This window comes from Falco biarmicus, chromosome 7 (assembly GCF_023638135.1).
Source record: "Falco biarmicus isolate bFalBia1 chromosome 7, bFalBia1.pri, whole genome shotgun sequence".
Classification (NCBI taxonomy): Eukaryota; Metazoa; Chordata; class Aves; order Falconiformes; family Falconidae; genus Falco; species Falco biarmicus.
This window is the reverse complement of record NC_079294.1, coordinates 29,140,110-29,167,894: the sequence shown is the minus strand read 5'-3', so window position 1 is coordinate 29,167,894 and position 27,785 is coordinate 29,140,110. Positions and strand designations below refer to the sequence as shown.

The 27,785-nt window shown below is 39.7% G+C and overlaps 1 protein-coding gene across 19 annotated transcripts in view; it reads right to left on the bottom strand.

Annotated features, from left to right (window-relative positions):
- CELF1 (CUGBP Elav-like family member 1) overlaps positions 1-27,785 on the bottom strand; it is a 69,387-nt gene that overhangs the window by 6,700 nt on the left and 34,902 nt on the right. For 6 of the 19 annotated variants that reach the window (XM_056346720.1, XM_056346723.1, XM_056346717.1 and 3 more), the window contains 9 exons: positions 24,804-24,938; positions 24,538-24,617; positions 23,993-24,154; positions 22,503-22,584; positions 19,401-19,529; positions 12,713-12,826; positions 12,348-12,533; positions 11,435-11,578; positions 610-9,821 (listed from right to left, as the gene is read on the bottom strand). In XM_056346720.1, the coding sequence (XP_056202695.1) occupies positions 9,694-9,821; positions 11,435-11,578; positions 12,348-12,533; positions 12,713-12,826; positions 19,401-19,529; positions 22,503-22,584; positions 23,993-24,154; positions 24,538-24,617; positions 24,804-24,938 (1,160 nt within the window). In that variant the 3' untranslated portion in view covers positions 610-9,693. Of the gene's footprint in view, positions 1-609; positions 9,822-11,434; positions 11,579-12,347; positions 12,534-12,712; positions 12,827-19,400; positions 19,530-22,502; positions 22,585-23,992; positions 24,155-24,537; positions 24,618-24,803; positions 24,939-27,785 lie in introns of those variants that run through there. The other 13 variants (XR_008823088.1, XR_008823089.1, XM_056346729.1 and 10 more) reach the window with 9 other exon arrangements.

Below are 27,785 nucleotides of genomic sequence, written 5' to 3'. Positions count from 1 at the left end.
TCACAAAACCTGAGCTAGTAAGTAATCCCAACCCATTTGGGGTTTTCCTGTGTAGTATTCCCGGGACTAGGAGCACTGGGGACTGCAGATACCTTCACGTTACAGAACCAGGATAGGTTCAGCAAGCTTGGCCATGTTCCTGGAAGGGGTGAGGAGGCAGTGCCAGGTATGGGGCTCGTAGGAGCAGTATGAGCTGGTGCCTATCTAATCCCACACACCACCACGCACACGTGCTATTCCTATACAGCTGAAGTCTGGTGTTATGCCAAAGTTATTTAGCCCTTGGAACACCATGAAGCACAGGGCACAGACAGGCAAGTGGCTACGCAGCACCAATTCTGTGAGGCTCGATACGCCTACACCTCACTCCCCAGTGTATCACATATTTGCATTATGCAACATTCTCAGCTTTTCTTCATCCAATGTATAAAAAGGACTTGACTACCAAGTGATACAAAATGGAGCCTAAACAACCAAAACAACTTTTTCCATTTCTACTCAAAGCAGCTCATCTACACAGAGGTAAAAATCCCCACTCTCTCCTCATATTCCCACACTTGGACCCAAAATGAACCTCAAGTTTAAGACACAAATACAACACACAAAGACTCTTCTCAAACAGTTTAATAGCAAATAAACAAAGGAAGGTACCACACTTGGCATATACAAAATGACTTGTTGTCGGTGTGTCTGTGCAATTAAAACAGCTTTAAGTTGCCCTTTGGGACAAAAAGAAAAAACACACACACACAAAAGGAAGAAAACTCCTTTAACACATACTCGCTCGTTCCAAACTTGTAACAAATCTTTTCATTTTTAAATCCACTACACAAACTCTGCGATCAGATAAGCAACATGTGCTCCTCTGCTTTTTAAACCATTAAAGTAAAATCGTAATTCTCTACAGAGTACAACACAATTTCACACAAAAAGACATTTTGTTTTGCAAATCAAAACAAGAAAAAAAAAAAAAAGGAACAGCTCAAACAAGGTAAAGAAAAGCATTTCTACGACTGAACCACAACTTTGAGTTGATTAAATCCCATTACTGCAGAACAGACTCTACATTTGGTCATAGTGGCAATTTGTTTTCTCGTCACATTGTGAATCACTTTACATTGTTTTCTAGTAGAAAAGGCAAAAAACTGTACAAAACCCCTAGTGTTAAATACAATGTTTGTACCAATAAAAAAGCCCACAGGTTTGTCTCCAAAATGTAAATTTTCTTTTTAAATTATTCACAAAAAGCAGCCAAAAATCAGAAAGGCAGCTGCTGCTCCACTGTCTCAAATCCATTAAAACCACCACAGAACAATTAAAACAACCAAAAGAAGAAAAGGAAAGAAGAAAGGAAAGAAACATCCAACATTTGGCATTTTGGTTTTCTTCAGATATTTTTCCACAGGTTTCCCCAAAGTTCCTTATGGAACCAAACGCGCATGTACAGAAACGTATTGGCAGTTTCTCAATACACTGCAGGGTACCAGTGCCCCCCACCAACACAGAGCCCTGTGCATTCAGACTGTGGGACTAACAGCAGCCAGCCCACAACCCTACCTCCCAAAGAAACAAGGCTCTACCCTTTTTTTCATCCAGCCTCACGCTTCACTCCCAGGTATATGTACCATATCCAAACGTGTTCTGTCTTGCAGGCAGATTAAAGACTGTCTATGCAAGTCTAGTCAATATCTGTTGAGATTATAGTATCCTCAGCCAACTCAAGAGTAGGAGAGAAAAAAAATAATCCTTTTGCATCTTTGTATCATTCCAAACACTGGACGAAAGTAAGACTTCAATCAAACACGATTTGTTTTCCCAGTGAAACTCCTTCTCCTGGGATTTCATTTCACTTTATTTTCTACTATTACGATACCTACACGAGCTTACTTCTCCTTCTGACTGAAACTTCATCACAGCACACACTATTCAGGTGCCTTCATCTAGAAGCTACATCCCAGTTTCTACCTGTGCAGATGGTACGTAGGGTAGGGGGGAGCCTGCTACCCAGAAAGCAGTAACCTGTTCTAGTCCATGCTGCAAGCCAGAAAAACTGCTTAGCTCATTACCCAATTAAAAACTAAACAAAAACTAAAAAATCTCCGTAGAGATTCCCCAGCTAAGGCCCTTGAGAAGAGAGCTGGGGATGGTACCCTGTTCAGGTAACAGCTTCAGAGGCTGTTGTATTGTGCTTGTCACTTGGGAAAAGAGCCAGCAGTTGCAGGACCAGGTTTACAGATGCTTTTTCTGGGGTATTTCAAACACTTTACTTCAAGAGCTAACCTAAATCCTTCCAGGATCCTGCCACCAAGGTTTGACTAATGGTATTAAACAAGGGCTGGACTTCACAAGTATGTGCCCTGAATTATAGAAAATGCTCATAAAGAGTGCTTCAAAGCAGCCCTAGCTTCAGATAAATTTGGGAACAGAAATACCATGAAGCTCCCCCACCTTCCTGCTGCCCAGCTATCCCCTTCCACCAAAGGAAGGTGGAATCCCCTTCCACTACAGGAACAGTGCAACCAAGTCCCTGGGAGCCTCTGACAGCACTGGAGATGGAAAAAGGTCCAGGTGCTCTGTCAGACAGACAGTCTAAGTGCACAGGTAGATGCCCTCAGGTGGCTTCCAATCAGATATTTGTCATACCAAAAAAAAACAATTTAAAGGATACCTTTGAAACCCATTAAATTCCTCAGTTTTTGCACAAACTATAGAAAACAGAGAGGTGAAGGTGATATATACGAGGGTGTGAAGAAAACAGCAGGAAACATGCAAAACATTTCTGGGCACGATCTTAGTTTGAAAGATTAAAACAATCATCACATTTTGCTGAGGAGATTGTAGTTACAAAAAAACCAAGCATGCTGGAGCTTAACAAAATACAACATCAACTTTGATCAAATTTTCACTGCAGACTGATAATCACACAGGGGAGCAGGGGAAAAAAACAATAATAATAATAATAATAATTAAAAAAAAATCAATAAATGCCAGAGCAAAAATGTAGCTACAATCAGACGAAAATGTAGTTCAAGTGTTTTCTGCTGATGCCACTCAAGTCACAAGTTTGAACTCAAAAACACATGCTGTCTCCTCAAGCATAGAAACCAGATCAGCAAAATGTGACTAGGAAGTCTCCTGAAAGATTGAGTCACACCATATAATTGACTTTTTCTTCAAAACTGTGTTTTTAAAACTGAGCACACAGAAAAAACTAAGCCTAGAAAGTGATTGGCTGTATGTTCACAGAAATACAATACTCCACAAGGTATGCTAGCAAGGCTGCTCTGAAGACAATTACAAAGAATCAGATTCACAAAATCAAGTGGTTATCTTACGAAGGTCTAGAAAAATAGAAATTCTTTTATATTCAAATGCAAGTTTAAATATTCCCCTTCAGCAGTCTTTCTAGCAAAACCAATTTGGCAGCACAAAAAAAAAAAAAAAAAAGAAAGAAACAAACATAATAAAAATACACATCAGCATCAAAGGTCAACACAAGGTCAAAGGTGAGAGTTCAAGCATCAGAGAAGCTGAAGAGACAAGGATTTGGACGATGTACTTGAACGCCACATCGACATGCTTTAGGCACAACGATGAACAAACGGCAGGAATCTAGAAAAAAAACAAACCAGAAAGAGGGAGACCCACTGAGTTACACAGAGCAGTACATCCAAACACGGAGAGAGAGAACAAGAATGGGCACTGTACAATGAGATCTCCTGGGGGAGGGAGTTGACAGGGAAGGGCAGCACATGCCAACGATGGACAAGTAAAAGTCGAAGTACATGAAGGACACCAAGTAAACATCAAACTGCCAGAAACCAAATGGAAGCAGAGGCCTGGATTTCCCTCTTAACACCCAGTCTGCGGAGCATTCCACAGCCTAGTGACACATCGGTTAGCATGCACTCCTACACCTTGCCCCGAGCCCAGTGTCTCCACTAGCTCTGTTTAGAAGAAATGAGCAAGCTCCCTCCCCAGGAGACCGACTCCAAAAAACATGACTCCAGGGCTAACATCTGCCCACAGAGACTGAGACCGTAAGAGACAAGACAGAGGACACAAGGGATTCACAGGTGGTTTGACGGCTGAGACTTTTCTTGCATCCTAACATGGTAAGTTCTTGGGCAGTGGAAGCCCAGGAAATCCATGTTCTTTCCTTCAGCTACAGTCCCTTCTCATTCCCTAGGAGCCCATGAAACTGGGGTTGGGTGATTTGGAATGGGGGGGAGGCAAATAAAATTATACAAGACAAAACCTCCATGCATCAGAGAAGAATTCCTCAAGACTTAACTGCCAGTTAAGACTTGTCCTAACTGAGCACTTTTCATACCATTAGACCTGCACAGGGATTTTCCATTCCAACCTTTTATATAAACAGCCCCCAGCTCCCTGACTTTGTGAGGAGGGCATTCTGGGCTCTGAGAAGCTCTACAGTCACTGTTGCCAGATTGATGAATAGATAAAATGTGTTTCCTGAAGCTTTCTTTAAAAGTTTATAAATACAATAATTCCTGTATTGAATGGTATCAGTACCTTTGTTTCCTCCCCTCAGCTTGTGAGCTGCAAGAAACAAGGAACATTTTGGGAAGAATGCAGGCGGTAGGGGAGAGGAGGCAAGTTTTTTCTTTTTTCTTCCTCCCTTCCTGCCCCTGCTCAACTCCCCTATTTGTGGCCTTATTCCTCAGCACATCTAGTCTCTAACCAGTAGCTTTGAGACCAGAGCCAGGTGAGATTTGTCTATCATCTTATAGCATTTATAGCAAGACTGAGAACAGCAGTGTGCATTCTAGTTCCAAAGCAACAAGAAGCATGTTGTCAACTAAACTTGCAACACTCCACTCGCTAGAATTGACATTAATTTGCTCTTCGTACTTTCCAATTCAGGGAAAGGATTTAGTATGGAGTTTAAACCAACTTCAGCAAACGGAGTACAACGTGACTCTTGCAGTTATTTCTATAGTTCTAGAAATACTCTAGATAGTCTGCAGATAGCTGTAAGGTTTCAGTCCTAAACCAGAAAGGCAAATTCATTACAAACTGAGGCATGAGAAGCAACAAGAGGCATGAAATCAAGTGACATCTAAGCATGCATTATAGAAATTATTTGTGTGATTTATGTGTGTGTGGGGCTTTGATAAATATTTTTCAAATAAATCAGCAATTTTGAGGGGAAAGATTTAAGTTTCATAAAAGCCCCGAGGAAGGACTGGCCTACAAGAGCAGAGCCGTGAGATGCTGGACACGAACTAAATAACTAAAGTTACTCCAGTCTGTCCTTGTTTTGTTCTCATAACTGTGGTAATTCTGCCTTCTGTGTTTTATATTTTGTGGTAGGTATGCTCAGGAATATATCACATCCTTATGTTTAAATGTTTGCAATGAGAAGCTCTCAAAGCGTTTTACATGTTCATAGCTGCACCCTTCATTTACAATTTGCTTTATCTAAGTTGCTTTTAGATATTTCCACATGAAACAGGAAACTGTTCTTCCCTAAATCCCAACCACTAACAAGAAGAAACACTTCAGTTAATTCTATTGTGCAAGCAGTATCTATCATGCTACGTGACCTTCAGTGGTCAGATAAAAAGCTTCTTCCTTACAGATGTTTTTGTCAGTGAGAAATTTTCTGAGGCACCTACTTTCCAGATAGTAGCACCCACAGATGGTAAACCACCTCGCCATTAAAACAGAAAGGAAAAATTCACCATCGTTATCTCAGGTACTTTTGAAAAACTCCAATCCTCATTCTGGTTAGAATTAAAATTTAATCACTATATATCAAAGGCATTTTCTAATAATGCAAGCCTTGCATTACTGGAAGAAAAAAACTGAACTACAAAGATATATCCTATTTTGGACTCTGATTATTTAGAGGACCAGAGAATCTATGAGTATGTTTACTGCAGTACTTGATACTAAGTAGCATCAGACTAAGACTTCAATTGTTCATAATACTTTCATCTTATTATGGCATATCTAGTAAACTCAAATGTCTTCTGAGCAAAAAAATATCTATGAAGCAGACCACTTCCATCTTGTTTCTAAAGATATGTAAGTATTTCCCAGTGGCACATGTAATATGTAATATGGAATACATTTAATCAGAGGTCCTACTAGCTTTTGTTATAGAAAATACAGATTCTTTGGTTTATGAGAATACAGAATACCTTGCCCATGTGGCTAACTAAGCCAATCCTCCTGCAGTTTATTTGGACTCACCCTACTCTTATCTGACTGTCCAGGAAATAAACCATTTGACACTGATTTGATCTGCACTTGAATGACAGCATGATAGGAATTAAAATAAAATTTTAAAGCCTCAAGTCCCCCAAATCCCAAACTTGCCTGCCGATGAGTGAGGAAGAAAACTGACTTTAGACTGGAAGGCAAGAACCACTGAAATCTCCAGTCAGGGGCAGCCACCAGACAGACACAGAAATGCTAACTTTATCTGATCGGTTCTGTTATCAGAAAAAAATCTGCCCAAGTCACAAACTTGATACATTTATTAACTTTGGCAACATACATTGACACACCATGAAAGGGAAATCTGAAACAAACACAGAAAAGGGCAACATCTTCAGCTGGTGAAATTTGATGCAGCTCTACTGAAGGGAGCAGAACTGCATTGATTCAAACCATCTGAGGATCACATCTTTTAAAATTTAACCTGCATAGATTTCTTTCTTTTTGGCAATACTTATAGTTACGCCAGTAAGGCACAAGAGCTAGCCCAAGTTAGGTGTCTTAAGGTGATTACCTCTGGAGTCACTGATCAAACTAAGCAACAGTGTAAACTGGTGAATCTCCTAAAGTCAATAGGAGTTGCACCTATTTGCAACAACACCAAGCTTGATCCATAAGTATTGAGTACGCACTATAGGATGCAGAAGCTAAGATATCTAATTTTGGGCAACTGAAATGACTAGTAACGAGGCCAGAGCATCAGGTTAAAAGAAAAACAGGACAAAGGTCTCAAGATAGTACAGTGGGGTAGGATGCAAAGGAGGTAAGAGTGACTGTAGAGACCCCAGAGCACAGTGCTCTCCTCCACTGGTTCACAGCATTTGTCTTCCCCATTTAGCAGTTGCTGGGCTGCAAACAGGCCACTGAAAATCAGTAGTTTCAATCATGCACATCATTATGTATGTAAAACAATCACATTCAGGATTCTACAAAACCCTGGCCTTTTTTTCCAGTGAAATAATTTAGGTAATAAATATTCTCCACCCTGGAGCGGTATAAAACTTCTATAAAAATAGAAACAACATTCTTGGTTACAGCAGGTTGCACTTGGAGCAGTTGCTCCCAACTATGTTTTTTTTTGTTTGTTTGTTTTTTTTCTTTTTTTTTTTTAAAAGTATATTATTTATTAAAAAAAAAATATCCCGTCATCACCCTGGAGGCCTTCACACTCCAACACTCTCTTCTCAGAAAACCAGGGCACATCTTTCCGTGCAGAATTCAAGTGTACATGGTTCACTTAAGTGTATGTTTATGTTTCTAGAGAGATTCAAATAATTAACATAGAAGGGTACCACATGCCAGCGTAACTGGGAAATTTGGCAGTCTGGCCTTTGAACCTTTGCCACCACAAAATGATTTGAGTAATACCGACAGATTTACCTGCTTGCCATCAATATAGACAGACCAGCATTAACTAACTGATTTTCAATTTAAGAATGGAAAGGGCTTTTCTTGGATGCTACAGATCAGGCCTTGTATTTCTGAGGTTTGAGATCCCAGGGGACCCAGTCCCTGGGAACGCCTGACATTCCTAACTGACCACCAACACACAGGTGCAGATTCTGAAGGCGATCTCAGGTTTGATGGGTTTCGCGCTCCTCCTGTGGGAGCAGAACAGAAAGTCCCAACTCTGCGTCTGACCCACACACTCACTATTTAGCAGCTGGCTCCCAAATTGCAGTGTTAGCTGATGCCCTGGGAAACAGCATGATGAACCAGGAACACAAAGAAAACAAGGAAAAGGAGAAAATATGAGGTAAATGGAACTTCTGTTAAAGATGCACAGAAATTGTAAACTCCCTCTTGTGACAGAGGTGAATTTTGATGGTTATAAAATGGGACTCTTACTACGATTTCTTAAAACAACTCAGGCCAGAGTGTCAAAAGTCCTTTGAGCCCCCTAAAACCAGCGTGTAACAAAGGCCCTTAACAACCCATTAGCAATTTCACAAGTGTGCAGAAAAAGTGTATGTTTGTTGAAGGAATGTGTTCAATTTTCCTTCAGTATAGAAGATAACAGCTAGTACCAAAAGGCAGAATAAGACTGAATAGCTTGATGCTCTGCTCTGGTTCCACAGCTCGTGTGTTAGCCTATTTTGCACTGGTACACACCACCTTAAAGGAAAACTGCAGCATAAAGAAACACCACACTAATTGTTTTTTTTTGGTTGTGTTTTTGTTTTGGTTTTTTTTTGTTTGTTTGTTTGTTTTTAAAAACAACCAGGAAGTTATCTTTGTAACAGTTAAGACTGAGAAATCAAACCCTATGAGAACATGTATGAAACAGGAGCCTCAAGAGCCGTGTTCAGGTAACTCTGGGCTTTCCATCCCAATTTAACAGTCATTTTAATAGAGAAACAAACAGCACTTACATTATGCTTATCAGAATGAATTCAAAGTAATACTCTGTAAAAAGAACATTATTCCACAGAAATGGGGAATGTGATGAACTGTTAAGAAGAAAAATTGTCAAAATAATTCTGCAGGTTACCAGGGATCAAAAATTTCTTGTTTCCAGCCCCAGATGTATTCATCCAGACTAAGCTGTCTGTCTCTATACATTTCTACAAAACCTAGTAAAGTACATCACGTAAGTTTTCTTAAATATGGAGAAATTCACTGCATCTCGTTAATATTCAACTGTAAATGGACAGTAACATTTTTCTGAGCAGGAACATTATCTAACAATTTTATAAAGTGCTGTGTACATTCACAATGCTATATAAACGCTACTTTATATACAGAAAAAAAAAAATCACTGCAGTTTTCCTTTGGCTTGTTAATGTATTCACCCTTATACTCTGTCTCCTGCTTTAGAGATGATTTACTAAATCCCCACCATGGCATACAGTTAAGGAAATTTCAGAGTGGATGGGGCATGACAAAGGCTACATGGAGTCAGTTCTTTGCTCACCCAGACTTGGATGGGCTCAGTTCTCCTTCCATCTCTGTTTTCATCAGCTGTTCTGTGTTATTTCTGCTTTCCCTTCTCCTATCCCCCATGGTGGTGTGGTGTCAGTTCTGCTTCCCCTTCTCCTCTCTACCCCAAGGCAGTGTGGTGTCAGCTGCTGCTGCTCCCCCTTTAACCTTCCCTTCCCACCCCCAAGGAGCTGGCATTGGTCCTTCTCAACACACACTGGTTACAAACACAGCAAACTTCAAATAAGGGAGAAAAAAAAAAACAAAACGAAAAACCTCAGCGATATGGCACCTAAACTCCAAAGTAAAACACTGGAAACAAAAGCACAAACTTGTCCTCCATTCGAAGTGGGATTCTCAGCAGAAGCTGCAGCCGAGTCTTCAGGGGAAGATGTGCCAGACAGAAGGCATAGGTCAGCTTCCAGGACTGTAAAAACACAGCCTTAGGGCTTCGAATCACTAAGTGCGCTCCTCTCCAACTTACCAGAAGATCCTTCTCACTCCAGTCCCGGAGGGGAGGGGCGCTCAGTATGGCTTGCTGTCATTCTTAGAGCGCTTGAGCTGTACTTTCAGACGCTTCATGCCAATCTGAAAGCCGTTCATTGACTGAATGGCAGCCTGTGCAGAGACAGGATTGTCATAACTTACAAAACCTGAAGAAAAGAAAATACATAATTACACCATGCCAAAGCTGTCCAGAACACCTACTCGCAACTGGAAATGCAGGTACTCACAAGGTAAGACAGGCTTGCATGAAATGCCATTTTCAGAAGCTCACAACTGACTTTTCACAAAAACTTCTTACCAAGGGCTCTCAGACAAAGCATTGCTTTCTGATGTATGAAACTTTGGCCAAAAGACATACAAAGCTCAGAAAATTAAAATAACGTTTTCTAGTCTTCCAACAAAAACGAGTACTGCCGTTTGCTTTATAGGAACTCATATCTGGGAGAAAACCAAACCTGGAAAATTTTAATCTATGTATGAAAGCTCATTAAAGATAAAAGACTGAAATTGCCCTCTTGGCAATATGAGAGTAGATTTGCTTCCAGTGAAGTAGCTGTCAAGGCAGTGTAGAACTTGTACCGCTATTATGTTTAGGTTTCTCTCAGATGAAAAGAAGTTATATATCATCTCAGGCAAACAGTATCCTCAAAATAAACTTCTCCAGGGTTTTGAAAGAACGCATTTTAAATAATTCCAGTCAATGGCTAGCATCACTACCTGGGGAGATCATTCTATACACAGGTGTTACAGCCTGAAGCTTAGCATACTTTTGTGTTCTCATGAAGCATCAGATTGTCCACATCTTTTGGCTCAAATACTAAAAAATACATGCTATTATGTAGGGACAAAGCTATCAAAATCATAGAGAAAGGCTCACCTCTCCTATTCCATCACAAGAAATCTCCATCTATCACAATAGTCATGAGAGCTTACAGCACTACAAAAATGCTACAAGTGCTTGCACTGGGGTTTCAAAGTGAGGAAATTAAAACCGTGAATCTTTCAGTCCACACACACAGCCTCCTACTACACAAGCTAAGGAAGAATATGTTCTTTGCTCTTCTGTCATCAGACTTTAGCAGTTAACGAAAAATAATCTGTTTGGATAGTAACAGTAGCATGACAGGTTGATTTACAGTTTTAGGATACACTTCCACCCTCATGTGCCTCCCATCTAAATACACAACAAGCAGAACACAATTAGGACAAAAGATGTTTACTACCGAAGTTAGGTAGTAAATAACAACTGAAATGGTTTTACTATTACAAAGTTTTCAAGAATTAGGAGGCAGCTTTAAAAATTGCCTTCAGAGCATTTACAGAACATCAGAGTTAAATACTCCTGCACTATATGGCAGCCATAACAATTCTATACAAAAATATTAACAGAAGTAATTCACAATGATAACATAGTAAGTAGTATATACAGCAACATAAACAATTAGTGAAGACAGAAAGGGGGAAGAGGATGAACTATACTGTGATTACAGTCTGCAAACACAAATCATAGTGAATTATCTAGGGCCAAAACAATATAATGAGGCATAACAATATGAAATCAGGAGAAGCAAAAAGTCACAATGAAAATCAGGAAAATGCAGGTCAGTGCTAGAAGAGTTCAGACTGATTTGTTTATTTTTTAGGAATACAGAGAAAAAGTCACTAGTTGACTTAAAAGGTAGACTAGAAAATATACTGAAAAAGACATGACTCTGAAGAAGTCACCTTGCTACAGGTAAAATGATTAGACTCAACGTACCAAAACACTTGCTCAGATTGGTCTGCTTGTCAATGAAAACCTTGGCAGAGACAACATTTCCAAATGGCATGAACATCTGCAGCAGATCCTGATCCCCAAACTCCTGGGGGAGATGGTAGATAAACAGATTGGCTCCCTCTGGACCTTCAAACAGCAAGCGGGAATATAAATTCAGAAAGAGCATGGATAACATACACCCACTTTACAAAAAAAAAGTGTGGAAGAGCCATTCAAGCCAAATTTTCTAGATAAAACAATGAAACTGCTGTTTGTACTTCTGTAGAGTACCTGATTCCAGAATAAATGAGCATGACCCTTTGATGGGATTGATCATTCAAATAATTCTAGCTCTTTCTCACCATTTTTGCTTGTAATTTCCACATTGTGCCAAAACTACACATACAAATTGTACAAATACAAAATACAAGTAAGTAATCGCATTACTTTTCATCTGACATCTAAACATCCTACAGTCTGCTGAAAACTTATTCCTACATTCTTTACTTCACATATTAAATTGATTCTGAATCTGAAGAGTGAACAGATTGGCATTAACTGCCTGTGGGAAGAGGCGGAGGACCAAGAAAACAAAATTAACAAAGCCACAACTGATTCTCTGACAGTGGGATGTATCAGGCTGCAGACTCAAACTCTCCTGTCCACTAAGAAAATGGAAGAGTACGATTACTAATTATTTAAAACTAGACAAGGCCTGGGAGAAACCTCCTGTATAAAAACTATTTTGGACAGCCCTTAACAGAGAGACCTCATAGGTTTTCCTTCTTTGTGTTCTGTAACTTCATTCATAAAAACGCTGCCAAATAAAAGCTCTGCAGGTAAGGTAGCTGCAAGGGCTGAACCTGCCCTTTTGAAAAAAAAACCCCTCAGGTTGTTTCTACAACTTTCTGCCTACCTTCTTTTTGACTTCCTGCTGCACCAATACTCTGCTGTGTTAAGAGACTCTGGTTATAGAGTGTAGGCAATGCAGCAGCAGCATATTGCTGGATTCCAGAATAAGCCTGCGTGAGGGCTTCCATTGTGCTACCTGTCCCATTTGAAAGACCACCACTGCCAAGTCCTCCATTTAAGGCTGCCATTCCTGTATAACAAAGAGGGAATAAAGATGACTGAGTACTTCCACTGAGCCAGACCAATTATCTTTCAAAAACTCTTCACTATTACAAAAAGCAGGGAGCAGAAAGAAACCCCTACAGAAACAGCACAGCCTCAGAAATGATAATCAGCTATTCCCCCAACCCACCACAACACGTAGCTTACCTGCTAAAGAGCTAACATTGAGGCCTGCTGTAGCCCCTGCCAGTGTCTGCAGTGCTCCAAGAGAAGCCATTGGATTAACAGAGGAGCTGCTACTGGAGCTAGGTGAGGAACCTGCTATTAAAATAAGATAATTAAACTTCAGTATTTTTTTGGTCCTGATAATTCAAATTCTTCATTAAGTTATTTCTGTAGAAAATGCTAGTAAGGAACTGATCACGACAAAACGGTATACTTCATGTCAAAAACAAAAGAATCCCAAACCCACACAATTTGATTGATCATACTGCTTATGTATCTTCTAATGCCTTCCTACATTTTTTAAAAAATTCTACTTCATCATAACACCCATCTTTTGTAGAAATTACAATTTCATTAACTGTAAGACACCTAAGGATTGAGACAATACAGGAATGTTAGCTGAACTTTGTACCTCAACATAAAGTGACCAGCAGCAATGCCCGTTTCCTGCTGACTAAAGTAGAAATCACTTGCTACATATTAACATCTATCCTTGAAACACCACAAAAGGTGAAAAAGACCTGAAACATAGATACTAGGGACATTAAAGAAAGCTCCAGCCAAACCAAACATATGGTTTTCCTATACTGCCAGATCAGGAACAGCAGATGCCCAGATTATTCTGACACATGAAATAATTTTCCATTCAAGATCCTGCGGCAGCAGCTGGGGCTAGGGCCAAGAGAAGACTTGAAATGTACATCCAAAACACACCGTCTATCCCGTTGACTGTGCCACCAATATCTTTAACTAACGTTTACTCAGGAAGAGAGGTTTACAGATACAGTACCTAGCAGCTTATACAACATGCCAAATTCTACAACAGGCAGAGTTAGTTCTACAGAAATAGACATCAAAACCATGAGAAAAAAAGCTTGCCAAGCTGGTGCGTCAAAAGAAACAGAAGTTCAAATTAAGGACATCTACAAAGATTATGGACATGATAAAATAAGAAAAGAATAGTATTTTACATAGCAGTGGTCTTCCTTACAGGTTTGTGGACTAAGAAAACCGAAAAAGGTAAATATGAGAAGCTATGTATACTGCTATTAACCCAGTTAAGTTTAAACCTACTGCACAAGATGCACAGGAAAATATTTACAGCTTCTATAAATTAAAAGATACTGAAGACTGGTGCTGTGGAGGCATGCTGTAGTCTTCTTTCAAGAGGAATTTATTTGCCTGACCAGGCGGGTAACAGAAGAACTGAAATTCAGGCATTTTCAGTTCCCTTCATGTTTCTGTGATTCTCAGTTATGCTGTCTACATCGATTAAAACTTCGAAAAGAACTGTTAGCATCTTTCAAGCAGATTCACACACACTACATATTCACCACTTCCTATATGTGCTACAAAGTCTCTGCTGGAGCAGAGTATGGTAGCTATTTAAATGGAACACAGCAAACTTACTTAACGAGTCCTAACCAAAGTAGCTGCACCTAACAAAAGCTGCAAGAGAACCCAGGGAGCTGTACTTCGTATCTCTGTTTAGTTTTTGTACCGACAGAGGAAATGACAAATCTCGTCTATGAAAAGTTCTAGATTCTTAAGTCAGAAATTGAAAGACAATGCCCCAAACTACATTTTAAGATGCTTACTATGAAGAATAGGAGACGCTTTCCATCTTATAATCAGCAGCATAGGAAATGTTGGAAAAATATAGAGAACAAGTTACAGTATAACCCTCAAGTTCGCAGAAAAAAATAGCACAGCTAGCTGAATAAAATCCAGTGCTCAGAAATGATACAGCTGTCTCAATTTGAGAATACCACTTGTTTCTGCAATGCTTCATTGCTAACCTGCATAATATAAAAAGACACATTTGACAGATGAGAACACCATTAAAAAAAAAAACCCAAACCACACCCCACAACAAAATAGTAGTGGTATGGGAAAAAAAGAATGAAGCCAATGCTAGAAAGCAAAGTAAAAGAGAGAATGGATGCCTTCCCTACTTTAAAAAAGTGGTGATTTTAAAGAAATTAAACCGCTAAAAAAGCTGCACACAGTTATTTTAGTTTAGCTGACTTTATCAGAAATCTCTAAGCAAAACAAGGAATGCTTTAGTACTTTAGACACCAAGAAAATTTAACATTGTTTGGTTTATTTTATCATATGTATATAGGAATTACTGTACCAAGTCAGCACTCCATTTCTGATGACGACTAAAGGCAGATAGTGACAGCAGAGCAGAAACACAGGGCAAGTACAAAGGAATACTTCCTAGGTATATTTTATATATATCTCTATATATCTCTCTATATATATCTATCTCAGTACAACAATTTGCAAATCTAGGATTGTTTCAGCCAAGGGGAATGTCTCTATCAAAGTTATGATTTTCATTCGTTAATTTCAGTAACACCAAATTATTTGACTCTACTATGTTCTAAGGCATGAGTTCTACAATTTAATCATGCACTATACAAAAAAATAGCTGTTATTTTTGAACTGTCAGCTGACAACTTCACCTGATATTCTGTAATCCTTGCAGAATATCTAAGGACTGGTCTTTCCCCATACATCTTCATCACAACACTAATACATTTGTAGACTTCAATCATATATCCTCCTCCAATGTCAGTCCTCTATTTTTCAGGCTCCCTCACTGCTCCTAAATAGGGAAGGTGTTCCACAGTTCTAGTCATCCCTTCTGTTCTTCTGGGTTTTTTATGTGTATTATTTTAGATTCAGAAAACGGCACACAGTAATGGGGACAGAAAACCAACATAGCTTTATACATGTTCATTACTCCATCCCTCTTTCTTAACATTGTTTCTTGCTGGTTTGGGTGGGTGGTTGTTTTTTTTCCGCTTGCTATTGAGGTTATGTTTTCTTAGATCTATCTTCTAAGTTGTATCTAGTCAAAAAGGCTAACTCTAAGAGTTACTTGAAAAGGTTTTCAGAAAACTGAATACGTAGTGAAGAATAGCTATGAAAAATAATGAAACTTAGACATCAATTACCAGGTAAACTGAGGGAACAGTAATTCTGTTCTAATTCACTCAACTAGCATCCAAGCAATGAGCTAAAGAGCACTAAAATTCAGGCAACGAATGTGACTGAACTGTACGAGACTTAGTTCCAGCAAATGAAGACAGACTATGATCTCTCTGAAAACAATTTTGCTGGACACACTAAAGCCAGGAAAGTTACCTAGTCTTTGCTGGACCTTTGATGCTTGCCTTTGAAAGGATGAGAAATGGAAACATACATCAGCTTTGGCAACCATTCTATTTTGCTATGGAGCAGACAACTCTTTATTGATGTTCGAGCGAAAAAGATGGCAGACAAGACACTCCAATCCTGAGATACTTCTGTAATATTTTCTTGAACGTCCTTTTCACAAGCTAGCTGTTTAAATGAGTTTAAGGCCATGGTCTCTGTAACATGAATTACCTATAGGTGGATACAGCAGAGGTCTGTTCAGTTCCAAAGAACAGTTGCTTTATTGCAAGGTTGAAGGTTTTACTCCATCCTATTCTACATTAAAATACACAATACTGTTTGGAAGTATCTCAAAAAATCACCTGAAACGAGTAGGAAGACAGCAAAACAATACACTCACCACCACCTCCGAGCTCAACCATTCTGACATGCAACCTATCTGTACTTCACAGACTGCAGGGTGGACTTCCCAGTTCCCCAAACACAAAATTTATCAGTGCAGATGAAAGAAAATAAAAAAAAGTAACTACACATAATGACTGTCTGGATTTTTTCGCCAACTATGCAGTTTGAGGACAATCTGGGAGAGATGTCCAAATAAGCATCAGGTGAACATTTGGATGACAGATGGATAGAAGTCAAGCCGGTAGTCATCTCATCTGCAGTTCGGTTTAAGAGGTTATCACAGTAGATGTTGCCATATGTCCCACAGACAAGAAGGCATTTACTAACACACGGTATGGAACAGCTATATACTGAGCTTTTTCAAGGTCTAGGTATGGTTCCGGAGGGATGCTCTGAATGTGTGAAGTCCAATAGCCTTCTATGCGAATGCACACATAAGTATTAATCAAAAGAGAATTTCAAGTTTGCTTTTATAATAGCTAGTTTAAAGAGTTAAACTGTATAATTACAGGAAGTATCATGAGACTGAATGCTGTCTGTTCACAATGAGGCTTCCCCTTCCCACAATTTAAGTATGGTTTTAAAAGGTAAAACATTCACACCTCTGATGAAAAGCACTGAAACCATTTCAGTTTGGTGTTAGTTACTATGTACAGACCACATATCCTCCAGAACTTACTTCTTTTGCACAGAGCTAATCACTACTCTTTTAAAATTATACTTGAAATTAAATTTAAAGAGCAATGCAACAGTGACTGCTTCATGTTATAAGCCTGTGAAAAGTGAACTGATACCTCTGTATAGGATATTAATTCAAATAACCCATCATGATTACTTGATTGTTGACACATAATAATTTATTAGTATGACTGGCAACCAGAAAGCTGTCTGGATTCAGCACAGAAGATAATTAAAAATGAACTACGCTTACCACCCTGTAAGCCCCTCCACCAGCATTGATCATAGCAGAACAGAGTCCCGAGATACGCCTCTCATCAAGGCAAAAGTAACCTGCAGAGTGCTGTGGAACAGCCAAAAAACACAGAAGGGAAACCAGTCCTAAAGAATCACACAATAGTAGCAGAACTTCAGTTGAAAGGGACCTGTGTGGATCATCTAGTCTAGTGGTCTTCTCCCAGCTGGTCTAACCTCTGAGTTAGGTCAGCCTCTTCAGGGTCCTTTCTAGTTGCATTCTCAATCTCTGAAATGATGGCAGATTCCACAGCACCTCTGGCACCAGGGCTCCTCAGCTTAATCACTCGCACCATTAATTTTATTTTTCTTTCATATCCAGTCAGAATTTTCTTTGTTGCAACTTGTGCCCATTGCCCTTGTGCTTTCATGTACACTCCTGAGAAGAGGCTGTCTCTGCCTTTTCTAGCACATCTGACATTTGAACTTCACAACCTGCCAGTCCCTTTCCCCGCCTCAACAAATCAGAAAACAAACTTGCTCCTGTCAGTAGATGAGAGCACCAACAAGGAAATCTTAATTCTAAATGCCAGTCACAGCAAATTGTAACCTGACAATTCCAGCTCTGCTACTGCATGAGGAAATACGGGAGAAGCTCTCAGATACATTCACCTTCATGTTTCCCCTATGATGAAGAAGCATTAGTGGGTTATAAATGCAGATCTTCTATAGCTTCAACTCTAGCTTTGGTTATTTTTTTTTCTTTTGGGTGTTGTGTGTTGGGTTGTTTGTTTTGTTTTTTTTACATTATAGGATACCATAGCTGGGACTCAAGATAAATTTTGAAATGTTAATCTTCATGAATTGCTGACCACAGTTTTTATGTAAAAAAAGCAAACCTGTCCAGCAACAGAACACTCTTTGAACTGGATTCTTTCTTGGGGATTTCTCTAAGTAGAAAACTCTGCAAAGCACCCATGGTTTAACTCCTGATCATGTGACATAAGGTTTTCTAAACAGCTTTTCCTTGTAATCTCTTTACGATCTCTTAGTCCAGCTCCTTGGTCCTCCTACACAATAAAAAAAGCTACCTGTGGAAATTTCAAACACTCCCCAACCCCCTTTGGTCTCTCACAATCACATGTGAAGATGTCAGCCTTGTAGGCTGGATTTCAAAATTGGATATGCAATTTGGTTTTTCATGACAAACAGAAAAAACAAAGTCAAACCCACATGCCACGCCACAGATGCTGGAAAACTAACACCCTGAAAATATAGTCTCTCTCTTCCCATGTCAGGATTTAGAAATAAATGAAAATAGGATACAAATAACTGAGTAGGATAGTGATCCTCATTTGTGGTAAAAACTGAGCATGTCTGATGTAAGCATAATTTAATTTATTTTTGTTTTCTTATTTGTTGCATTTAATGGTCACATTTAACAATAAGGCAGCAAAAGAACACTACTTGGACATTTTAGCCTCTCTGGGTAATATACAGACCCTAAAGTGAAAAAAAAACAAACCCCAAACCCAAACAAACCAAACCCCCAAACCCACAAAACCAAAGCCACCCACAAACAACTCCCCCGCTGCCCTCCTCCAGAGAGCAAGACACTGATTTTTCTGTGCAACTCAGACATTCAGTTCTAGACAACCAACCACTTCCCAATAAATGTGCTAAGGGTCTGTTTATTCTACATCTATGAGGTTGTTAGAGTATCTCTGTCTTCATTAATGCTAGAGGAATATAAACTACACTGTTCTAGAGTACAGAATGCATTACTTCATGCTTAAGGCATCTTCTACCTCCACGTCCAGGGGAACAGGGTACATTTGCCACGGTACCTGCCTAAAACCACAGATAAACCAAGCATTGTTTAATTGTAATAACATGACTGGAAAGAGGTCGCCTACCTTTCTGTTTCATGACGACCTCAAAAATTCTTGTTACTCTGAATTAATCTGACCATTTGGAAGAAGGAACACAGCAGGCAAAAAAGCCTTTGCTGATGGCAAAGATGCTTACCCTAAACAAAGGCCAGTGGATCCACCAGTAAAACTGATTATTAAAGAATCGACATCAAAGTGACAAAAAGGGACAGACAAAACAGATGGCACCTATCCTGAAATGACCCCTAAGGCAACCCATGTCATAACCCACTACAGCATAGGCAGTCTCTTACCTGAGCTGGTGAGCACACTCAGGGGACTGCTGGAGGAAGTGAGCGCAGCAGTACCACTCGGTGTGTTCTGAGCTGCGCTGGCCGCAGCTGCTAATGCAGCCAGGTTCTGTAATTGCATCGCATTCAGTCCTGCAACACATTGAAGAATGCACAGAGTTTCTCCTATAATAGCCACCATCACCCGAGCTTAACAGATCCAGCAACTTCAGCACATCACAAGTGAGTAATAGGAAGGAGCTTAAAACCAACAGGCTTAATATTACTGATCTTTTCTACACTGTGATTCCTTGCTGTAACGAAAAAAAAAATAAGTTTTTCTTTGCTCAGATAGATGAGTTTCAGTAAAAGATCAGGTAGTCATGATCCCAGATGTAGACTCCAGAGTACAAAAATTTTCAAGCAGTGTTCTCTCCAGTCACAAAAGCATAGCAGCTTTAACTGAGAGTCGAGCCAGGGTGTGACAGCTCATCTGCTACAGAGCTTGTCTCAACACCAGGCCAATAACTTAATTTCCTTTCATGTCCCTTTCATTGTCTTTGTATGGGAACAGCAATAACTGCAGAACTCTTTCAAGAAGGCCTACATACCACAGTGGCCACAAAGTCACATCTTTAACCCACCATCAGCTGAATATCAGCACATTCGGTTTGGTCCCCTTGGTAGCCAACAAGCAACAGGCAATTACGAGACAATGTTAACTGGCAGCTCCTGACCACAAGATCACCCAGTGTATGTGTAGGCTAGTCAGGTGGTCAAACAGAACTGGTAAGGAAAATGGGAAATATTAGGAGTGTTTGGGTAAGAAGCCAGGAATATTGGAGGGGGAGGAAGGTATCCTTGTGTGGACAAAGTTTTACTGGTCAATTTACTCATCTGACTCACCTTAATTTTGAGTCACAATGTTTAAATGAAACCATTTGGTCAGTACTGACCCTGTAGTTTGCCCACTTCTCCTGCCACGGTATTATCATTGGTATTGGTCTTCTGAATTCTGTATTTTAGCCATCCTTTGGTAGGCTAGCTCCATTCCTCCAATTCTGCCTCTCTTCCCTTCTCCCTTAATTCCCTTTCTTGTCTCCACCTTTGCTTATTCTAAAAATTCTTCCTCTTTTCATCTGACTTCAGAAAATCCATACTAATTCTTCCCTACAAAATTAAAACCAAAATTCAATTGATCACCATTCGTATAACAGCATTGAAACATCCTAGGCAGACATGGCACCTCATCTTTTGGATGCTCAGAAGTACTTTGTGACAAAGCACACTTCTCAGATAATTAAAATCTCAGGTTCGTAATTTAAGTATGTAAACAGACAACATAAGAATGTAAGTGACAATGCAGTATAAACTATTTTCTAAAAAACTTCTACCACCTTTAGTATAGTACACTTTTTTTTTTAATCTTTTCCAGTTGTTTTCTCTTTGTGATGGGATCTGTTTCCCTAATCATATTTAGTGCCTGAAACAAGAAGATTCTGCCTTCATGCTTTTATGTTAGTAAATAAAGTTTAAACCAAAAGTTGTATTTTTTGTTTTTATTGTGCTACAGAGGGTTAAAAGTGCAAGTGTTAGAGCTAGTGAGGAACAGAGCAGCTTGCTTCCTTTCTGAAGCAGTTTGGCATGTGCCAACTGCACCTGTCCTCTTGTCATCACATTGTTTTCCCATCTGCTCCCAAACAGGGTCAAGATTAAATTTTGTCTACAAAGTCTGATATAGTTTGGGATCCAATTACCTGCTTAATTTTTCTTTCCATGAATTTCAAGAACAGCCATCAGCTGAGATACTAACAGGGCTTTGAAACTAAAACACTTTCTGTGAGGAATCACAGACTTGGAATAATTCTTTCAAAACACCATGCAACATGCTATTTATACATCTGAGTTACCAATTTTTCAGGTGTTTTTTGTAAATAGTGAAGACAGAATTACCCTAGAAACTTCACAGCCGACCTCAGCTAGTTAACCCCTTCCCCAGTCCTTACTGCAGTAACAATATGAACTACTGCACTGTTTTTCTCCTTTATTACCATTTGTTTTTAAACAGACAAGAGGGGGAAAACCAGTATCATGTGTGTAACAAGATCTATTATACATCACCACCACAATGGATATTGGTGAAACTAATTTTCAAAAAATTGCTTTTGAAAAGGGTCTTAGATCTAAGAACTCTGAAAAGGTCTAACACAAAAAAAAAAAAAACGAGCTAAGGTTAGACTCAACCTCAAGTATGAATCAAAGTTCTTACAATTGAAAACACTACACTTTGCAAAAGCTTGTAATTGTTACTGATGGGTGTACCAACACAAGTCAGATGTACAAAGATGCTTAACACTTTTAGATCAACCTCTGCACAAACAGGGTATGTAATATTGCAAACTACTGTATAACTCCAGGAGGCAATTTTAAAGGTTAGTGTTCGGTATCAAAACCTATAGTTTTAAAGAATGTGGTGAATGGAGTTACTAACATGCTTTATTATTCCCCACCCTGTGAAGACAAAAGGGATTTGCAGCCCCAGTACTACTATACTTTGTGAATATTCTGACTAGCAGTCCACAGCAAGGAATTTGGCTCATACCTATTAAACTGGTATTTCTTTAACAGTAATGGTGCAATTAATCTTAATTCAAATGAAAGAATTAAAAAAAAACTGAATGAAGGGCTAGTTCACATTCTTAACAACATTGCATTTTCAATTTTGATGTATTTAGAACAAAGAATTTTAAACAGGAAACCTCAGAATCCATTATCACTAAAATACATGCATCAGTGCTTACTTGAAAACACAATGCTTCACATATGCACCTGTTTGGATGAAAATAAACATACAGAGACATCTTTCTGTACCCATAAGGGAAGATAATTTTAAATGCCAGAGGTAGGGGAGATTATCAGCATATCACAACTTACCTCATGGACAGTGGGTAACTAAGATTAAGAAGGAACATCCAGACTTGTAGCACAGGATTCCAAAGAAGTGGGTAAACTCGGGACTACTTATTTCAAATAAGGTTAATGTGTCTACAGCCTTTTGGCTACCTTCTCTACCCTCCTCCTCTTTTCTTTGGCACTGAATTTGTCTTCTGGTGGAAAAAAACTCACCTCCCATTGGGTGGAGGCTGCTCAATGTGTTCAGGTTCCCAGAAGACGCAGCTGCTGTCTGCTGAAGGAGCTGCAAATAAAGCTAGACATTACACCAAAAAACAAAACAAGAGTGAGAGTGAGGGCTGGCTCTGCTTCTGGGAGAAACTGCATCACACCACAGCCAGAGTGCCGTCTCAAAGGGAATTCCCACTGCCCATGCACCATATCGTAGCAAAGCATAAAGAGAGTGCCCCTTACACAACACAGCCAGAGCACCACCACAGTGAAAATCCATGTCGCCCATGCATCACATTGCAGCCAAAGCAACAGCACAATGCTTTCTTCAGTCAACATAATCAATGCTCAAGGAAGTTTATAGCTAATACATCAAGACAAAAACAGTAGAATCAGTAGTGAGAGAGAACTATTCAAAGCACTCAGGCAGGATTATCACCCCTATGGATACACTACATCAAGCCACACTTTACAGTTGACACTGTAAGGACAAAATGGCAATGCCATATCAAAACCAGAGAGGCACCATGAGAGGGAACCCCCTCAGCTCTCCTCAACCACAGCAGCCATGAGAAAAACTTCAAGCCTCAGCTCAGAAGCTGTTCAAAGGAATTTCCTATTCCTTTCTGCACTAAATAGGTGTTGTTACTAAAAATTCCAATCTATCAAACCTAAAGCAGCAGTAAAAGAGGGAATACCTCCACTTCAACAGTACACCGTATCAAAAATGAGATATAAGTTTCCTTTTCTATTCCCCAGACCTTACATGGCATGAATACAGTTCTCATACTACTCTGGCATGAGGCAGAACACATCAGTTATGAAAAGTTCACCCTTCAGGGACATACCAAAATCAACTAAAATCACTGTCAAAACAGCAGACTACCTTCTGTTGTGTCATTTCTGCTAAGGAGAGTAGCTTCTCTCTATTTTCTGTAGGGTTTTGTTTTGGGTGTTTTGGTTTTTTTTTTTTGGTTTGTTATTTGGTCTTTTTTGTTTTGTTTGTTACTGTGTGCTGTCAGCTGCTTGTTGCTTCCAAGCTGATCACCTTTTCTATTTGGACAGCACCAAGTACTGTTCTAAGTTTCACTGGAAGGGGATAACAGAAATAGAGGCTGAAAAAGGAAAAATGGAAGAGGAATACAAGAACTATGTCATCAGAGAGACACAAAAAGGACATTTATATGGATAAACACTGAGGCCATAACATACGAAGAAAATCTTCCCCGTACAAAGTCATTCTACAGAAGACAGGAAAAAAAAGTTTTAATAATTAGGGTTACAGCTACTGGGGGGCTGGGATCCTCACTTAAATGTATCCTGACTAGCTGTTAGCACCTAACTTAATTTCAGCCTCCTCCATCCACAGATGGGGATTAAAAGCCCTACTCCTATCTATCAGGAGCCTTCTAAAACCAGTACATTAAACACTACAAGACAGTCAGACACTATAATCCCTGAAGAAATGAAAAGAAGCCAAATCAGAAACTCACTGCTAAGTACTGGGGTCCAAGTGTGTTGAGACCAGCCAGATTTCCCCATATTGAGGCAGCACTGATCTGTTGCATTTGTTGCTGGAGTTGCTGAGCAATTCGTTTCTGCTCTTTGTCCTTCTGCGTGTCTGCAAATTTTACCACAATGGGAGAAGAGCAACCCTGCAAACAGCAATTCAAACAATTACATACTTGCTATCCACAGCAGTCACAGAAATACTGCATTAAGACCCAGTCACTGAAAGCATTCCCATCCCCCCACATGCACGCACACATACATACAAATATATATTCAAACAGAACATTTCAGTAAAGGTTCAAAATCTCATTTGCTTTTAATTCTATTTTGTATTTTGTTATTTTCTCTGAAGTATGTATCTTGAGCTCTAATAACAGGAGTGGAACAAACACAAAGGTCCAGGACTACTATTGGTGAAGAAACACACACTGCACTTTCTCGTCCTCTCTGCTCTCTAGTCCTCCAAACTTCATAGCGTCTGCCTGACAAATTACATCCTCTCCTGACACCCACTAACTTGTTTTACCTCCATAGTTTGTGCTTGGTGCATTGCTTTGATCGCTGTTTGTGCCATGGCTCTTGTTGTAAAAGTCACAAATGCACAACCTGGGGAAAGAACAAAAATGAACCAAGGCATTCACTACATATGCAATTACTGGGATGAATAAAGAAATTAAGATGTTGGTGGCAGTGGGGCGGGGAGAATCAAAGAAAGAGCTGAAATGGCACCCGAGTTATGAAAGGGAGCACCCAGTGGAGAACCTTTAACTGTCAGAAAAGCTTCCTGCTTACCTCGGCTCAGGCCATCTGGGCCCCGTAATATCCTGCATTCTTCAATCTGCCCAAAGGGGGAGAACATCACTCGGATATCATTTTCATTGCACTTCTTGGATATCATTCCAATAAACAACTTCCTATCTTCTACTGCTAAGAAATCAAAAGATAAAGAGTTATTACCAGCAAATATGTGCTCACTAGATCTTATTTTTTCAAGTCTCTTCCATCAGCTGCAGTTATTTCCCCGGTATTTAGGGTAGGGGCTTGTCAAAACCAGATTCCCAGTAACAGAATCTCTTCAGTTTAAGAGGATGCATATGAGAGACCTCAACGAACCTGAAGAATGCCTGTTTTAAGTTTACATTTTGCTACTGTTTCTCCCTTGCAAGCCTGTGAACTGCAAAAATGTAAGAAAAGGAAAAAAACATATCAGATTCAGCACTTCCCTGAACCTTCTACATTCAGTTCCTGGTGAGTGAGAGAAAATCTGTATGTATTTTATGGGACTATTTTCATCCTTTCTCCTCTACCTTTTTCTATGTTTAGATTACCAACATACCTAACTGCATCTAAACAAGCAAGTGAGCTGCAGAAAGCTTTTCTAGCCTCTTTATCAGGCTAATCACTAAAATTCAGATCTGCCTACTTCCTCACGCTCCTGTCTCAACAGTGGAAGCAACAGCAGTTGCTAAAACAGAACATTTTTAGTTCTGTTTTAGATTCATCCATTCTGATCTGTACCAAAAGCATGAAAATAACACCTGAAATCAGAACATTGGACTGTGTGCTACTGTATCTTGCCTCTAAGTGCTGATGCTACTAAATACACTACTGTTGAAGAATACCTTTCAGTGTGCAGACTATTTAAAAACAAAAGATATTTTTCTTAAACTTTTCAGTTAGTGGTTACTAATGTCAGTTTAAGGTCACCTAAGTGAGTGGGGTAATCTCAAATCCAGAGCAGACCTTTATATGTCTTGTTTTACTTATTTAAGGTTGCTTATCAACTCTGAAATACTTGCTTTTAAAGGATGACACAAATTATGCAGAATACCATTAGGAAATATAAACCAGTTTGCAAATACAACATTCAGCGCAATATAAAATATAATATGATGAAGGCTGTAGCAGAATTTCAAGCTTCAGGAGAGAAAGTCTTCTCCTATTTAGTGCCATGGTGAAGTGAAATCAACTTATTTGCTGAGCCTTCTACAGTGTTGAAGGGGAAAATTCTAAACTATTCCAGCTGACATGACTTAAACTGACTATTAAATCTTAATGTTGTACCCAGTTCACTTTCAATCTCTTAGAGCAGAAAGCTGCTTTCAAATACTTTTTGTAATCCATTTTAGTTCAAGAGATCCAGAATACCTTTTATTAATGGCAAGTTAAAAATACTTCTGTAACTGACACTTTCTTATTTGTCTTTTCCCCTACATCTTTTAATAAGACTCATAACGACATAATATCCTCAGAACTGTCACCCTAAAATTCAATTACTTTTTTCTTCTTTCAATTATTTTCCCAGGGTATTTCTGTGTGCGTATGGGGTGTGTGTGTGCACAATGCAAAATCAATTTATGTTTAGAGAACCTATTCTGTTTTCCCAACAATACTTCAAAAGAATTACTACTTTCTACATATTTACACAGAGACATGTCCTGTATCCACACGGAAGAATCTGCAGATGGAATTACTCCTACTATATGTTACCTGTATATCCCATCTTCTGTTTTCAATTATCTTAAGACATAAGCTTTCTGGAACCAGGATTATCTTCACCATGATGCAACGCTAATCTTATAGTAACCATGGTAAATGAAGAAATTAAAATTCAGCCAAGCCTAGAAAGGCTGAAACACTTCCTTTGCTTATCTTGCAACAATATAGACACACACCCACCCACCTGAACATGCATGTATGTGCATATATAAACTCATGATGGAAATCACAGGAATAAATGATCATTTACCCCAGCGGTAGATGCTAAATATCTTAATCCATCTGAAATGGCTGGTGTGCAGAAATATTTAGTTTTTGCTCTACTGAACTGTTGAGAGTTCTCAATCTCTATTGTATACTACAAGCAGCAGCTTTGGCTCTCACCCTAGCTGCAACAGGCCTTGCTTCAAATTGGCCAAGCACTTGAAAAAGCATTTCTAGATTTCATAGAATCACAGAACGGTTTGGGTCTGAAGGGACCCTAAAGGTTGTCTAGTTCCAACTCCTCCACTACCGGCAGGGACACCTTCCACTAGACCAGGTTGCTCAAAGCCCCATCCAGCCTGGCCTTGAGCACTGCCAGGGATGGGGCATCCACAGGTGCTCTGGGCAGCCTGCGCCAGTGCCTCACCACCCTCACCATAAAAAATTTCTTCCTTGTGTCTAATAAAAAATCTACTCTTACTCAGTTTAAAACTGTTACCCCCATCCTGTCACTATACTCCCTGATAAAGAATCCCTCCCCATCTTTCCTGTAGGCCCCTCTAAGTACTGGAATGCTGCAGTAAGTTCTCCCCAGAGCGTTCTCTTCTTCTGGCTTAACAATTCCAATTCTTTCAGCTTGTCCTCATAGCAGAGGTGCTCCAGCCCTCTGATCATCTTCATGGCCCTCCTCTAGACCTGCTTGAGCAGGTCGACGTCTGTCTTACGCTGGGAGCCCCAGGGCTGAACACAGTACTCCAGGTCTCACCAGAGCAGAGCAGAAGGGGAGAATCTTGACCTATTACCCCTTCTTTTGATGCAGCCCATGACATGACTGACTTTCTGGACCGCAAGCGCGCATTGCCAGCTTATGTTCAGTTTGTCATCCACCAATACCCCCAAGTCTTTCTCCACAGGGCTGCTCTCAATCCACTCACTGCCCAGCCTGTATACATGGTTTGGGATTGCCCTGACCCACACGCAGGACCTTGCACCTGGCCTTGTTGAACTGCATAAGGTTTGCAGGGGCCCACCTGTCTAGCCTGTCAAAGTCCCTCCGGATGGCATCCCTTC